At 40.9% G+C, this 17822-nt stretch overlaps 1 protein-coding gene across 1 annotated transcript in view; it reads left to right on the top strand.

Annotated features, from left to right (window-relative positions):
- LOC140741711 (A disintegrin and metalloproteinase with thrombospondin motifs 19-like) overlaps positions 1-17822 on the top strand; it is a 370470-nt gene that overhangs the window by 303883 nt on the left and 48765 nt on the right. The window contains exons 19-20 of the mRNA XM_073072007.1: positions 11144-11279; positions 14804-15008. Coding sequence (XP_072928108.1) covers positions 11144-11279; positions 14804-15008 — 341 coding nt within the window. The remainder of the gene's footprint in view (positions 1-11143; positions 11280-14803; positions 15009-17822) is intronic.

The following is a 17822-nucleotide window of genomic DNA, read 5'->3' as shown; positions in this document are numbered from 1 at the left end:
AGAACACACTTCATTGTACAATAGTCTCTGTTTTATTATTTTGTACATCGCTTTTGCACTTTGGTAAATTATTATTGTTTATATTATTATTTTGTACTTTATTATTAGTTGTCTGCGCACTACTAAGTGTGTTTTTAAATGTTGCTGTAACGAAAGAATTTCCCACTCGGGAGCAATAAAGTACATTATTATTGTAATTGTTACTATTATTATTATTTTTATTATATCTATATAGTAGTTGTATTATATAGTATACTGTATATACAGTATATGCATATAAATTGAGATACATTATATATTGAGTCAGAGTTCATAGCAAAACAGGTAGAAGTGTATATTTAATATAGTATATCAGTAATATTTGAGTAATATTATAAACATATTCTGTTTGATTAATCATTCTTTGTTCTTTAAATAATTCATTGTGTGCGTGTGTGTATAAATATATATATATATATATAGAGTACGTGAATGGCTTCCGTCATCACACCACCACATCATACGTATGCGCATTGCTTAAAGTAAAAACAAAACTAAGACATTATTCTGAATGGACATTGAACCCATGAACACTGCCTCACTACTTTTGTTACTTCTATTTTTGGAGTTACAGAGCAGAACACTTGCCAGCTGTCCAATGGGGTGCACGGTAGCGTAATGCTATTGCTGCACCAGCAACCCAGGTTTAATTCCTGCCGTCATTTGGAACGAGTCTGCGCATTCTCCCCACGACCTTGTGGATTTCCTCCAGGTGCTCTAGCTCCCTCCCACATCCCAAAACCCTACAGGTCACCAGATGAATGGGTCACAAGGATGACATTGTACAGCACAGGCTCATTGGGCTGGAAGGGATTGTTACTGTGCTGCCTCTCTGAATAAACAAAATAGAAATGCTAAAACACATAAAACGTAGTGTCTTTCCCAAGACATTCTGCGACAGTAATAATGATGCATCTGAGCACATTGAGTTACAGCATGGAATAGGCCCTTCGGCTCTTTGAGTTGTGCCGCCCAGCAACCCCCAATTTAACCCTGGCCTAATCATGGGACCCTTGACCTGCCAGCTAGTATGTCTTTTGGACAGTGGGAGGAAACCGGAGCACCCGAAGGAAACCCACAAGGTTACAGGGAGAACGTACAAACTCCTTACCAGCAGAAGTAGGTCCCTGGTACTGTAAAGCATTGTGCTAACTCCTGTGCTACCATGCCACCTTGACATGACAGATTATTTACAATGTAAATAGCAATTTACCATAAATCATCATTATAACATAAATCTTTCAATAAATAATAGTCAAATGATAAAAGAAAAAATGTTTTATTTTTAATTCTCAGTTTTTGGAAAGATCATTCTTCTAATTGCATCATGGGTCATTTAAATCCACTTAGGATCCAACTTTGCAAATTAACCTCCTAATAATACTGCTCTTCTTTAGTATTAGATTGAAGTTCATGATTACAAAAGACATGCCAAAGTCTCCAGAGGTTTTGAAATTCGCGAATGATTACAATGGTTAATATAATGGTTGTTCTCACTATACTTTCAGACCCCGCTTCATGCTGAGGATGTGTTTCTCAGAGATTGAGTGCTATGTAAATCAGTGCTATGCAGGATCATGACAACATTATGTTAATGGACATGTGTGCCCGATTTTTAAAAAAATCATACCCGAGATACATGATGTATTATTTTATGCGTACACAGTAATCCGTGGAGTAACAAGCATGCAAGTAGGCCTTACCTGTTTATCAGCGGAGCAGCAACCCATTGCGGCAGAGGAGAGAAGCAGGAGGTGGTTACAGCTTAGAGGAGGGGCCAGGCTCTGAGTCCTTCTCTAACTTTGGCTTCTTCTTCAAGTAGGCATCGAGATCTGACTGCCTTTTCTTAAGTTCCCTCTCGTGAAGCAGTTCTCGGGAGCAGGAAAGCATGTCGAGAACACCACTCTTTGCCTTATTGCTTTGCCCCCAGTCAGGGTCATTATCGATGAGCTGGTCCATGATGACTGGTTCTGCCTGAAATCATAGGAATTTCACATCCATGCCAATGCTTTCCCTAGACATCTTGGATGTACTACCTTCCCTGGAAGTTGCAGGCCATTTTCCAGACATTATGGGTGAAAAAAATAGAATAAATTGGGGAGGGAGCAAGAACGTTTACACACGGCAGGGAAGGCTGAGCGTGAACTAATACGATTGGCTGTACGTAGCTCAGAGCTCTCATTGGCTGATGGAATCTTTACTGTAATGACGGCTGCTCTTCAGATGTTTTAAGTGTTATATAGAATAATTTTCTGTCATTTTAAAAAATGTCAATAAAGAATTGAATAATTGTGTCATAACGAATCATGGCTATGTGAGGTAGCATTATGCAGGGTCTGAGTGTATTTAATAACACCCAAAGATTATTCAGTTTAATAATGAAACACCTTATATTTGACCTTATGTCTTTACCTTATGTCATTAAGTAAGCTATATATTTTTTTAAAACTACAGATTCTGGAAATCTGTAAAAATGCTGGAAAAAAAATTAGCAGTAACTGGTAGTCAGGTGTGGAAAGGGGAACAGTCGGTGTTCCAGATTTGCAACCCTTCATGCACAGATACAGATTAATATGCCCATTATGGCAGTATTTTCTGTTTTTATTTCAGACTGTTTTTATCTGCAGTAGTTTTTTTTATATCAACACTTTGATTGAAATTTCAAATTGAAAACATTTTGCAAAAGGTTGTTCATCACAGCACAGATTTTCTCATCATGGGTGCAAATTAAATATTCAGATTTTTGAGTTTGAAAGTGCTTTTCTCTTGAACTACTGTCACCTGCTTTGACAAACGACAGTAATGTGCCGTTGCAAGACTCTCCTGCCATTGAACCACTCCCTACCATCCCCTGCTCCCCCTCAGCACCCCTCACCTCATGAGGACCTCATTGCAATGTGGTTGCAAAAAGATGTGGTGTTTACTCTACATGAATGGCTACTTTTCCCCAGGAAAGTAAATCAAGTATCGTGGCCTCGCCAGAAAGTGGGTGGGTGTCCTCATGAGGCACGAGGCATGCATTCCATGAAGTTTTTCATCTTCATTGAATGCAATAAAAACACTACAATTCAGATCCTGTAAAAAAGATTTATAGGAACTGACCCACACAGGAACAGGTTACTAAAGTATGAGTAATGCCCTGCATATTATATTTATCAATAAATTGCCTGAGAGTTATTTTGTTTTCTGTAGGGATATCATAAGGATCTTTGCTCATGATGCACACAATTACTCAAGTCATTGTCAAGCATACGTCAAAGTCTATCACCGTGCAAATGAACTTTTAAGTCATATTTTACATGACGTTTTCAGTTACGTGTTTAATATTTCAGTAATATTTGAGTAATCATGTACATATATTGTTTGTTGTTTATATAATTCAATATGTTATATGTAAAAGTACGTGAATTGTATGTATCATGATGCGACCATGTGATACATGCGCACCGCGATTAAAGTAAAGAACAGAGTTAGATTTGTATCTCTCAGCTCTTGTTTTCCTTTAAATTATTTTAGTGTTTTGAAGTTGCAGAACGTAACACTTTCTAATTGGCTAGAACCCCAATTTAATATCAAATCAAAAGACAGGATTGATCTGAATCTTTATTTAAAAAGACTGGAAAAATGTGTGTAAGAAATTTGAAAGCCTGGTTTCCTTTACAAATAAGTTACAGTTCTCAGCAGGTCTGCAGTGTACTATACTTTACTATAAGTTACAGTTCTGTTGCATACACAAAAATAAGTTCCCATCATTAGCATTAGAATATTTCCAATTTTATGCAGCTCAAGAAAATAAACTGCACGAAAGGGAAAAAAAAATCTGCAGGGAAGTTGGAAGTGTGCACTTTAGATAATTCCAGTGTATGATCCTGGACTCTGAGTTGTTTCAGTTCATTTGAAACTGTTGTATATTTGAAATTCAAATTTAGCATATGTGCAAATAAAACTAGGAAATGATAAATGCAGAGAGAGAGAAGAAAATGAAAAGGACTATGAAACTCCAAGCCAATCTGTATGTCTAAACAAAAATGTGAATTAGTCTCTTTTGGATTTCTCCACAAAAAGTGCAAATAATCTGATTTTAATAAATTATTTGTGGTAAGAAATTTCTTTGCATGCTAGTTCCCCTATACTTCGATGAAGCATTGCGTGATTAAAGTGTCTTTATGGTGCTTTTGAATAGCATTTCTTTTATATTAAGTAACTTTTGTTGTAGACAGTTAAACACACTTGTTTCTATGGAAACAACTACAAGGTCTGTTACTGCAGAAGAAAATGGGTAATGCATATTGATTGATGGTGGATTGGCTGTGTAATTACTACAGCAGTCCAAAACTTTTGTGTTTCTTTAACAGTAATCAAATTCTGTCTAGACTTAAATAACAGCAGATTATTTTCAAATAATCTCCTCCTGGGAACAATAGCTTTTGTAGGACTGTGCAGGCATATTTCATTTTCTTTTTGGTATTGTACGTGATATCTTAGTAAAATATTCAAGTTAAGTATTTTTATGCCAATGCTGATATATTATTGCAACTGGCTTTTCTCCACAGGCAGGATGCTTGTGCGAGGTGTCATAAGTCTTCATATTCCATATATTTTGCAGATTTGCAAAATTGGTTCGAAACTGCATTTTTTTTCAGCAACCTTACCTAGCTTACAGGAAATAGAAGAGACAGTTTTAAAAGCTAAATTGAACTTTACTTCTAATTTATGATAGCAGCTCTGCAATAGAGAGGGAAATTTCAGAGGCAATGTCATCTCTTGGGTAATGTGCATCTTCCAGGAACTGCTCCAGGACACAGATGTACTCTTACATATGATCTTCTTTGGTGCAATTTTATTCCATGACTCTGAGCTTGATGTCGGACTCCCTACAACCATTCCTATAGGTAAAAGAAAGTCAATATTGAAATCAAAATTGCAAAGGAACAGATACTGAAGCCGATACAAGCGGCCGATGCTGCTTGACCAGCCAAGTTTTTTCAACCCTTTTTGTTTTATTTCAGATTTCCAGCAATTTTTGTTTTGGTTTACAAGAAAGTCAATGTCAGTTTGTATATTTAGCTTAGTTAGTTAAACTCTGACAAAACTATTGAACTGTGTGTTCAAGATAGACTTGTAAAACTGCAGTCAGGGTCATCGATAAGAGTTATAACTTGGTTTAGTTCAGAAGATATTTGCCGAGTTTGCTCATGAAATGGACTCTCTATCCATTATCCTTAATATAATGCCCAACAGACTATGCTATCACTAAGCTGCATTTCTGGCTTGGATGCATCATTATCCCAAGGCAGCTGCACATTTTTGTCACGATTGCATATGTATGTTAGTAGGAACATTGTGGTTATTCATCATAGTTTTATTTTTCTGGTGAAGGTTCCAAACCCTAATCTGTCAGATCTCTTGTTTCTTGCCAGATCAAATTCGTCGGATCACTATGTTTTGCCAATTAGATAGTGGGAACATGAGCGCCTCTGTCTTTAGTCTCCGTCACAAACTCTGCTCCTAGCCACCAGCCTCATCCCTCTTTGTAAGTCCTACAAGCCTCCAGTTTCTCTGTTGTCATCCATTTCAGACCTTCTGACAGTGTGAAAATTTAATAGATAATGTGACTACCAGCTTTCACACCAGTTGCCCTATGCCCTAGAATTTCCCTCTTACATCTCCACATCTCAACATAGAAACGCAGAATTGTGTTGGCACAGGAAGGAACCATTCAGCCCATCACACTAATTATGGCATTAAAAAAGAGCCATAAATATCAGTCCCACTATCCCACCTTCCCCAGACTTATGAGCAGTGAGATCCAAATCACAACCACTCTCTTTGGAAAAAGACTTCTCCTCAGATGTGATTCAACTGCCATTGAGAAATTTATCTGAGTGTCCTCCTGGCCCCTTGCTGATGTGAGACATCCTTCACACTTTCCAGTTCCTCAGCCAAAGCCCCTGCTGGTGGATCCAAAACCTTGGAGCTCACCACCTCCTAAATCATGCCAATTTTCACTGTTCTTTTCGGTTTCGGTTTCGTGTTCTGCAACCTCCTTTAGGATGCGCAGGCTGGCTCCATTAGACGGTGTGGAGTAGATTTAAGTGGGGTTACCCATTTGCAACATTGAGTCCCCTGCCAATGCATCCAGCCAATGAACAAGGTGATTAGTACTGACAGTACACAGCAGTGATCGTCAGTAGGCAGTACAAAGCTGGCCTGCTGCCTGTATAACAATCACCAGGCACGGATTGATCACGCAGAGCCATTCTAGTGCCCATAATCAGGAGCTGTCCAAATTAGCTGTCTCTCACTCTTACTGAGACAGTTACTCCAGAGTCTGAACTGATTGTGGATTGTTGACTGGATAACTACCTACTGAAGACACTTTAACTAACTCAGCCGAATGTGAAGATCTGAGCGGTAAAACTTCCCCAAACATTAATCAGAGCCAGCAATCCTGAGTGTACTTTCCCCTCAAGAAATTTTCCATAGTTCAAGATCTTTCAAACATTTATCCAGAGGAGTCACTGTATATGACAAAATGTTCTGTTTTAATTATTATGTTTTAATACCATTAGGTTTAGTAATTCTCCTGCACCCATGATGATGTTTTCCAAGTGATTCGTGCTGGAACTAGCACTGGGTTAAAGATGTGAATAACAACAGAAAGTGTCCAGTCAAACTTTGCTAGTGTGGAAAACTGGGAACGTCTTAAAAACTTTTCAAGTTGCAAAATATTATTCTAATGCATCACAGTGAAAAGCACGGTATTATACAATTGAAATTCCATGTCACCGTTTGTTACTGCAAACGAGGAATTTGTTAGACGCAATTGATCATTTAAAATGCTTACGCAATGCCTCTTCAAACCCCATATTAGAAATGATTTAACACTTAAATTTTTTGATGCCTATATTTTATTTATGGCTCTTCAAAATTGTCTCTTTTTTACTACCTTAACTTGTGCCATTTTCTCTTTCTGCTTGGCAGAACTTGTCATCATTAACATAAAGTATTTTGAAATGTGCTCCAACATGTGAGATATACCTTCAAAGTGAATACTTGCTGTTGTTGTTTACTGAACATGAAAATTTTCAATCCATCACTCGTGGAACACAGATGTCAAAATTAAACCAAGTTTAATTAAACCAAAGAAAGATATTTCAAACAATTCATCCAAGTGCATTCATTTGCTTTTAACACACACCCAGCAACTCCTTGGATTTCTGATGAATGCTGGTAATATATAACATTTAATTATACTCTAGGGTGTGGATCATGGCAGATCGTGTCACAGTAACCTAATGTCCGGAGGAGGGACTTAGACAGGCTCCAATTTCCCATCCATCACGACACGTCAACAGCAGATGCCATTTCATTGGCTCTTCACTCAACCATGGAATATCTGGACAGTGAAGATGCATAACTTAGGATTTTCTTCATTGACTACAACTCTGCATTCAATAATATTATTCCTTCAAAGCTAGTCAATAAGGTCCAAGTCCTTGGCATCAATACATTTTTGTGCATATGAATTCTTGATTTCCTCACTTGCAGACCCCATTCAGTTTGGATTGGCAACAACATGTCCTCCACAATCTCCATCAGCACAGGTGCACCACAAGGCTGTGTGCTGAGCCCCTTGGTTTACTCGTTTTATACTAATGATTGTGAGGACAAGTACAGTGCCATACAGTGCCAATGCCATATTTAAGTTTGTTGATGACAGCACTATTGATGTGTGAATCAAAAGTGGTGAAGAACCAGTTTATAGAAGGATGGTTGAAAATCTGGCTGAATGGTGCCACAGCAACAGCCTCTCACTCAATGTCAGCAAGACCATGAAGCAGGCTATTGATTACAAGAGGAGTAAACCAGAAGATCCATGAGCCAGTTGCCATCGGGGTATCAGAGGTGGAGAGAGTCAGCAACTTTAAATTCCTTAGTGTTATCATATCCGATCAAGATGCCGCCAGCAAATAATGCTACCCTGGTCAACGTCTTCCAGATAGTCCATGGAATGTCTCTTCCACTTCTTTTACATATTCTTTTTATTTTAAATGCATTTCTGGTACCGTTAGAGCCTGTGATTTACAGTTTGCAGATTAATTGAGCAATCTGGTGCTTTGCTGTCTCCAACAAGGTACCAGGAGGCGAGCTGCCTCAAGGCCTAGGAGCTTAGAGACAGACTGCGAGCTGATAATCATCTGCATTTCTCACTGATTAAAGCATTGAGGAAGATTGAAGTGGGTGCAGAGGCGAGCAAGTGTTCAGTGCCATCAACCAGCCTCTCACTTGCTGCTGCCAGAGAAGGTGTCTGCGTGTGACAGTCTCTTGCTTGCTGCTCCCAAGGGAAGGCCCGTGTCTTTGAGTGATCTCTCTCACTTGATGTTGTTAGAGGATGGTACTGAATTCTGGGTCTGTGATCTATCTGGATTGCACTGTAGTTCAACTGGACACTCTCAGTTTTGTTTTTATCTTCTGTGTTTTCGCCAATTCTTTCTTGTTGCCATTAGTGCATGTGGGGGGGTGGGGTTGATGTTCTTGTTGTTGCTTGTGTGATTTGGGTTTTTTGTGCATGAGGGTTCGATGTTTTTCTTTGAATGGTCTCCAAACATTTCTTTGAATGGTTTTCTTCGTTTCATGGTTGTCTGGAGAAGAATTGTATACTGCAAACATACTTCTGTTAATAAATGTACCTCGAACTTTGAACCTTGATCAGCAGATCAGTTCTGGGTTCAGGGCATAACTGCCATTATAAAAAAGGAACAAAGTGCCTCAATCTTCTTAGAAATTTGTGAAGATTTGGCACGTCATCTGAAACTTTGACAGATTTCTATGGTTGTGTGGTGGAGAGTACATTGATTTGTTTCATCATGGCCTGGTATGGTAACACCAATGTTCTTGAATGGAAAAGCCTGCATAAAGTAGTGGTTAGAGCCGAGACCATCATGGGTGAAACCCTCCCCACCACTGAGCACATCTACATGGAGTGCCATTGCAGGAAAGCAGGATCCATCATCAAAGACTCCCACCATCCAGACCATGCTCTCTTCTCGCTGCTGCCATCAGGAAAGAGGTACAGGAGCCTTAGGTCCCACACCAACAGTTTCAAGAACATTTAGTTCCCCTTAACCATTAGTCTCGAACCAGATGGAATAACTTCACTCACCCCAATAGTGAATTGATTCTACAACCTATGGACTCACTTTCAAGGGACTCTACAGGTCATGTTCTCAATATTTATTCTTTATTTATTTTTTATTGTTATTTTATGTTTTTTATGTATTTGTACAGTTTGTTGTCTTTTGCACATTGGTTATTTGTCCAGCAAACATGAGGAAATCTGCAGATGCTGGAAATTCAAACAACAACACACACAAAATGCTGGTAGAACACAGCAGGCTAGGCAGCATCTATAGGGAGAAGCGATGTCGACGTTTCGGGCCGAGACCCTTCGTCGACATCGCTTCTCCCTATAGATGCTGCCTAGCCTGCCGTGTTCTACCAGCATTTTGTGTGTGTGGTTATTTGTCCATCTTTGTTGTGTGTTTTTTCATTGATTCTATTGTGTTTCTTTGTGGTTACTATGGCTGCCCACAAGAAAATGAATCTCAGGGTAGTACATGATGACATATATATACTTTGATAATAAACTTACTTTGAATTTGTCTGTGATCCTGAAATAGGGTCTGAGGACTTCTTAGGGCATCAGTAATATTCATCAGTAATGGTGAATTTGGAAAGCAGCAAGTACTGAGATATCTTAATCTTCAGAGTGCCACAAATAATAAGGAGGTTTCCACATTTATTTGTCTCTAATTAAAACAATATCTTATCTAACTGTTTAATTTATTGGAAATTTTAGATCACTATCTTCTGCCTGGAAATTAAGATCAATTATGAAAAGATAACTGTAAGGTCCAGGATTTTCATTCTCTTGTTTAATGCCTTGAACAGAATTTAGAGCAACAGTTCCCAATCTTTTTTATACCATGGACCCCTACCATTACCGAGGGTCTGTGAATCCCAGGTTTGGAAGCCCTGATTTAGAGACATAAGGCATTAGAGCACAGAGACAGGCCTTTGGCCCATAGAATTTGGTTTTGGTAAGAAAGAGAAAAAGAAAAGAAAAACAAGAAAGGATGAAGGAAAGCACTTGCGAAAGCTAACAGAATGTTGGCCAACATTGAAAGGGGCTTACAGTTAAATGAGGGAACATTCCGATGCAATTTTACAGAATGCTGACCATCTGCCTCTGGAGCACTGAATTCAACGTTCCCTGTTTTTAAGCAGGGTTACGCTTCTGTTGGAGGCAATACAGAGAAAGCATAGATGGTTGATCCTGGGGTGAAGTGATAGACATATGAAACGAGGTTGAGCAGGGAAGGCCTAAACGCTTCAAACTATAGAAACAAAAACGAGAGCTGATCATATTGAAATATAAGATTCTGAGGGAGATCAGCATTGATAATGCTGATCGCATGATTTTTCCAGTGGGGCTACCTAGAACTGGAAAGCATGGTTGCAATGTATGTTTTCACCCGTTTGAGAGAAAGAGTTCATCTCTCAGAGGATCCCAAAATCTTTTGAATTTTGTAGCACAGGCACTTGTGGAGGTGGAGTTACTGAATATATTCACAGCAGAGAATGGCACATTTAATAAGGTAGTCACAGGGTAAGGGGAGAGACAAGTGGTATTAAGCCAGGAATGGATCAGCCATGATCTTTACTGAACGGTGGAGTAGGCCAAAGGGACTGATTGACTCCCGCTCCTTTTACTGATGCTCTACATCGTCTGCAGCTTTACATGTGATGATACAGCACCATTTAACAGGTTTTGGTATGTGTCATTTTGTAAATGAAAGGCTTAATGCTGCCTGCTGACTAATGATGATTGGCAGTGTACACCACTTTACTTGTCCTAACTGGATTCACAGTTTGCCTCTTCGACTGCTAATTTATTTTCTGCTGGATGAAAGGAGAATTCTTTGCCTATTGAAACAAGATAGAGGGGGAAGCAGCATAAGTAATACCTGTGTGATCTTTGATCAAGAGCACAAAGAGTCATCATTTTGTGAACAACCAGCCTTTTATTTACCCTTTCCAGGAGAAAGAAAAACACTTGTGACTTGCACAAAAATTATGAGCAAAACTACAACTATTGTGGACAATCGGAAATGCAAGCAGCTGAGAAGACCTGAGCCACTAGTCCGCAAATGCAATCAGCAGCCTTGTCAGACCAGGTACGGTACAGACATTGATCTCAATTAACCATCAGCTTTTATCCAGTAAACACTGTTATCTGGTGTGCGCTAGGCTTTGCTGATGCTGGTTAATTAAATTTGCTGGTAAATCAAAAGTTATGTTGCCCAATAATTTCATTATATCGTAGACACAATAGAATATATAGATATAAGGAAACTAAGGAATCGTATAACCAGTGTTCCTATGGTACAGTGTTACTACAGCCAGTGATATTATAGTACAGTGTTACCAGTACGTCGAATGCTATGGGGACACGAGACTGCAAATGTTGGAATGTGGAGCAACAATGTGCTAAAAGAACTCAGCAGGTTGTACAGCATCTGTAGGAGGAAAGAAATTGTCAGTGTTTCGAGTTGAAACTCTGGAGTGGGACCGAGAGTGGAGCAGGGGGATGAGATAGCCAGCTGATGCACCATCAATAACTCTCTGAGACGTGAGGCGAGATATAGGCTTTTATTGACTGGAAGAAAGAACAAGCAGCAATTGACCTCCATGCTACATCCTGGAGACTGAGAGGCAGGGCTCAGTCCCCAATCGCCTTTATACCGGGGTCTGTGGGAAGAGCCACAGGAGCAGTCAGCGGGGGGGCGTGTCCAGACAGGTATATGTAGTTCACCACATTAGCATAGAAAAGAGAAGGGGAGAGGCAAGAAAGGATTGTAGGAACTGGTGGACTACGGAAGAGTGATATGACTGACAGGCATTGCCAGGTAGGGGAGGTGAGCAGGGGTTGAATTGGAAGACTGCAGCAGGTAAATAATACTTGGAGACAGACCAATAGAGAGAGGAAAACAGAAACAAATAGCAGTCTTGTGTCTCCATAGCATTCGACGTACTGGTAACACTGTACGATAGTAACACTGGCTACTGTAACACTGTACCATAGGAACGCTGTACTACAGTAACACTGGCTACAGTAACACTGTACCATAGGAACACTGTACTATAGTAACACTGGCTATTCTATTCCTTAGTATTCTTATATCTATATAAGGAAAGGGAGTCATCAACTCCCACATTGTCAGAAATTTCATTACATCAGCTAATCTCCCCCCATAACATCTAATCTGATAGTGCCTCAACCTCATAGTTCCCACTTCTTTGACACAAGATCCACAAATTGGCCTGTTCTAAATAGGCCCGTTGCTTCTGCCTGCTCTTGCCCCACCGAACTTCTGTGCTCATGCTATCACTCCGTCCCGTCTCCCCTTGTCCAGTTTCTTCCCGCCTATGTCTGGAACACCTCACACCTCAACCATTTGGACAACTTCTGACTCCCCAGCCCAAGCTGCCTCATCTTCAGTACAGCTACTCAATCTTTATATACCTCCATCCTCTATCAGCGAAGCCCTAAAGCCCTCCACATCCCTCGAAACAAAGACCAAACCAGTTCCCTGCCCACAATACATTCATATGGCTGGCGGAACTTGTTAAATTGCTTCTCTTTTAACTCCTCTCATTCCTTACAGATCAAAGGTGTTATCATAGACTGTAGGTATGCCAGGCTGTTTGTTGGCTGTAGGGAGTAGGCCCTGTTCTAAACCTTCTCCAGTACCACTCCCTGCTCTTTCCCTGTTACACTGATATCTGTATTGTTATTTCAAGTGCCCAGAACTCATCAATTTTATCACCTTTCCCACTAACTTTCACCCTCCACTCAAAATCACGTGAACCATTTCTGACGCTTCCCTCCCTTTTCTAGATCTATCCACTGATTTTTGCTATAAATCCATTGACTCCCACAGCTACTTAGACAGCACCACTTCCCACCCCTGTCTCTTGTAAGGATTCCATTCCTTTCTCCCAGTTTCTCCATCAGCACATCCCTCTATTTCTTGTACTTCTGCTCTCATCCCTCCTCTCCCAGACAGAACAGGGATAGAGTTTCCCAAACCCTACCTTTCTCACTATGAGCCTTCGCATCCACCAGGAAGCCCTGCATCATTTCTACTATCTGTACTGTGATCCCACTACCAGCACATGTTCTCCCCACCCTGTCTGCATTCTTCAGGGATCATTCCCTGCGTGACTCTGTGTCCACCCATTCCTCCTCTATCACTGACACTTTCTCCTGTCCTTGCAGTAGATTTAACACTTACCCTTACAATTTGTTCCTTTACCACCATTCAGTCTTTCTAGGTGAGGCCAAGATTCACGTGCGACCTTGTCTGATGCATCGGGTGCTCCTGATGTGGCCTTTTCTACATCAGCAAGAGCAAGCACAGACTCACCAACCATTAAACAGAACACCTCTGTCTGTAATGGCTACCCTGAGTTATGAGTTGCAGACCATTTTAACTCCCCGTCCGGCTCCCATACTGACCTGTCCATCCTTGTCCTTCTCCATGGCCAGCATGAACTCCAACACAAACTGGAGGAGTAAGTTTTTATATTCAGCATTAATCCTTTCAATTTTAGGTAACCCAACCCCCTCACCCTTTTCCTTGTTACCCCCCTTCCCATTGCCTCCCTTCTTAATTCCCTTTTCACCCCATTGTGTTTGGTCATGGTATTTGGTCCAATGATTTTGTCGTCTTTCTCACCTTCCCACCCAGTCACCCTTCAATCATCTTTGTCCCCTTCTCCCTCCTGGCACTATCCACCTACAATGTCCAGGATCCGCACGCACCCAACACAACCCCGTCTAGTTACAACTGTCACTCACCTCCTTTACTGATCTGAATACTGCTCTGGTATTGCTTCGTGTTCCTGCCTTCAGCAGCTTTCTTATGGATTCACATTCCCCTCCCCCACTGTACCCACTTTTTTTTCCTTCTTCCTCTCTCTGTCTGCCTTCATCCATCATTTACTCGCCACATCTTTCCAACTCCAGCTCCCCCCTCAACTCCCTAACTGCCAATAACCTGCCTGTCATCTTACACCCCTCCTCAGTCCACCAGTCGCCTCAGAATCCTTTCTTGTCACACCCTTTCTCCTCTTTATGCTTGATACCTCATCTCTCCGATCTCAGCCCTGATGTAGGGTCTCATTCTGAAGCATCAACAATTTCTTTCCTTGCACAGATGCTTCCCGAACCACTGAGTTCCTCCAGCACGGTGTTTGTTCCTGCAATTCTGTACTTGGTAAACTGTCTAGGAGAAGCAATACATATCCAGCAGGCCAGACAGCATCTATGGAAAAGAGTAAACAGTCAACGTTTCGGGCTGAGACCCTTCTTTGGGGTGAATTTACTGACATATGCAAAACATCTCTACTGTTGGAGAATGCTAAGCTATGATGAGAGATTTCTGAAGTACTGGTTACTAGATCATGCCAAGTTACTTTCTGAGTATTAATTTTACAAAGATAGCATTACAAATTCATATTATGGGCATGGTCCAAGATTCAAAGCAGAGATGATGAATATACATTGGATGTTGGCATTTTCAACATTTCAGTGGAACTTCAAGCCTTTTGTCTAACTCTTCCTAAGTTAGCACGTTACTGATAACAGTGAGTTGCATTATAATGATTTATAACTATAATTGTGTTGTAACGACAGGTGGATGATGACAGAGTGGACACCATGCTCACGTACTTGTGGTAAAGGAAGTCAAAGCAGACAAGTGGCATGCACCCAGCAGCTCCGAAATGGAACACTGATTAGAGCTCATGAGCGAGACTGTCCCGGACCAAAACCTGCATCATTACAACGCTGTGAGGGTCAGGACTGTCTGACGGTGTGGGAAGCTGGAATATGGTCAGAGGTAAATGAAACCTCCTCAACATTTTCTAGTGTTTCATTCCATTGGGAAAAAAAATACTTTTTAAAACTAGTTTCTTACTATATCAGTGGAGTTGATATAAACCTAATCCACCATTTCCTGAAGGTCCAAAGATAATGGAGACAATTAACTTTCTATTTAAGAAGCTTAGAATTTAAATCTTAAAGTGGATTAGAATTTAGGATGTTGTCAGATTAGTTTTTAATTCATCTCTTGTTCAAAGCACGAAGTAAATTTATTTCCAAAATACATATATATCGCCATATACTGCATGACCCTGAGAATCATTCTGCTGCGGGCATTCACAGTAAATGCAAGAAATACAATAGAATGAATGAAAGACCACCCCCAACAGGACAGACAAACTATCAATGCTTTAAAGACAACAGGTTGTGCAAATACAAAAGAAAAAAATAAATCATAATACTTAAGAAGAAATAAATATCAATAACATGAGATGCAGAGCCCTTGAAAGTGAGTCCATAGGTTGTGGGAACATTTCAGTGATGGGGTGAGTGAAATTGAATGAAATTATCTCCACTGGTTCAAGAGCCTGATAGTTAAGTGGTGGTAATTATTCCTGTACCTGGTGGAGGGGTCCCAAGGCTCCTGTACCTTCTTCCTGATGGCAGGAGCAAGAAGAGAGTATGGTCTGGATGGAGGGGTCCTTGATGATATATGCTGCTTTCCTGTGGCAGTGTTCCATGTACATGTGCACATTGGTGGAGGCGGGAGTGGTGAGGACTGGGCCGTATCCATTAATTTGTTTAGGCTTTCTGTTCAAGGGCATCATTGGTGTTTCCATACCAGATCATGATGCAACCAGTCAATACACTCTCCACCACACATCTATAGAATTTTGTCAAAGTTTTAGATGTCATGCTGAATCTTCGCAAACTTCAAAGAAAGTAGAGGTGCTCCTTTTCTCACAATGACACATGCTGGATCCAGGACAGATCCTCTGAAATGTTAACACAGAGGAATTTAAAGTTGCTGACCCTCTCCAACTCTGATCCTCCGATGAAGACTGGCCCATGGACCTCTGGTTTCCTCCTCCTGATGTCAATAATCAGCTCCTTGATCTTGCTGACATTGAGTGAGAGATTTTCAGTCTCTCTCCCATATGATAGCTCATCACCACCTGTGATTTGGCCGGACAGTTGTGTCATCAGCAAATTTAAATCTAGCATTGGAGATGTGCTTAGCCTCACAGTCATAAGTATAAAGTGAGTAGAACAGGGGGATAAGCACACAGCATTGTGGTGAACCTGTGCTGATAGAGATTATGGAGGAGATGTTGCTGCCGATCCGAACTGACTGGGGTCTGCAAGTGAGGAAATCGAGGATCCAATTGCAAAAAGAGGTATCAAGGCCTAGGTCTTGGAGTATAGTGATTCGTTTTGAGGGGATGATAGTGTAGTATACTGAACTCCAGTCAGTGAAGAGTATGCTGATGTGTGATCCAAACTGACTAGAGTCTGCAAGTGAGGAAATCAAGGATCCAGTTGCACAAGGAGGTATTAAGTCCAAGGAGGTATGAAGCTCATGATTAGTTTTGAGGGGATGATGGTTTTGAATGCTGAGCTGTAGTTGATAAAGAGCATCCTGATGTATGCATCATCACTGTCCGGATGCTCCAGGATTGAGTGAAGAGCCAATGAAATGATATCTGCTGTTGACCTGTTGTGACGGTAGGCAAATTGGAGAAGATGCAAGGCACTTCTCAGGCAGGAGTTGATATATTTCATCACCAGTCTCTCAAAACATTGCATGTGGGTGCTACTGGACAACAGTCATTGAGGCAGATTACCACATTCCTCTTGGGCACCAGTATAATTGAAGCAGGTGAGTACTTCAGACTGCCAAACTGAGAGGTTAAAGATATTGGTGAACACTCTAGTCAGTTGATCAGTCTTTAGTACTCAGATACCCCAATTGGGTGGATGTTTACCGCAGGTTCATCCTCTGGAAGGATGCTCTCACTTTGTCCCCAGAGACTGAAAGCACAGGGTCATTGTGGGCTGTGGGTGTTTGTGGAGGTGCCCCATGCTTTGACAGTCAGAGTGAGCATAATAGGCATTGAGTTCATCTGGGAGCAAAGCCTTGTTTTCACCTATGTCGCTTGGCTTCACTCTGTAGGAGGTGATGGCATTCACACCCTGCCAGTGCTGTCAAGCATCCTTTAGTGATTGAAGATCAGTGCAGAATTGCCATTTCACACGTGAGATGGTTTTTTCGGTGATCACAACTGGACCTCTTGTATTTTGCTTGGTCATCAGATCTGAATACCATTGATCTGACCCTCAGATATGACTCATCTACGGCTGTTTTTATGAAATCTGTGACAACCATGGTGTATTGGTTCAGATCCTCTGATGAGTCCTTGAACGGCCCAGTCTATTGACTTGAGGCAATCTCGTAGCTACTCCCCTGCCTCCCACAGCCACCTCTTCGTTGTCCTTACCCCTGGAGTTTTGCTCTTTAGCCTCTGTCTGTATGCAGGTAGGAGGACAGCCAAGTGATCAGATTTTCAGCAATGCAGTCTAGGCATGAAACAGCAAGCTTTCCTAATAGTTTTTTGACAGTGTTAAGTGCTTTGGGACCCCTGGTGCAGCCAGTGATGTGTTGACAATTAATTACGGTTCTATTATCATGAGCATGAAGTCATACATAATTGCTAAAGCAAGAAATATATGAAGTTGAAATAGGTTTGAAATCCATTTACCTGTTGGGAACAGTGTGACAGGTTCACACAACTGGAAAATTCAGAGACCTTTCATTGTCTCGCTATGAAAG

The sequence above is a fragment of the Hemitrygon akajei genome, chromosome 2 (assembly GCF_048418815.1).
Source record: "Hemitrygon akajei chromosome 2, sHemAka1.3, whole genome shotgun sequence".
NCBI classification, from domain to species: Eukaryota; Metazoa; Chordata; class Chondrichthyes; order Myliobatiformes; family Dasyatidae; genus Hemitrygon; species Hemitrygon akajei.
This window is presented reverse-complemented; position numbering and strand designations above follow the sequence as displayed.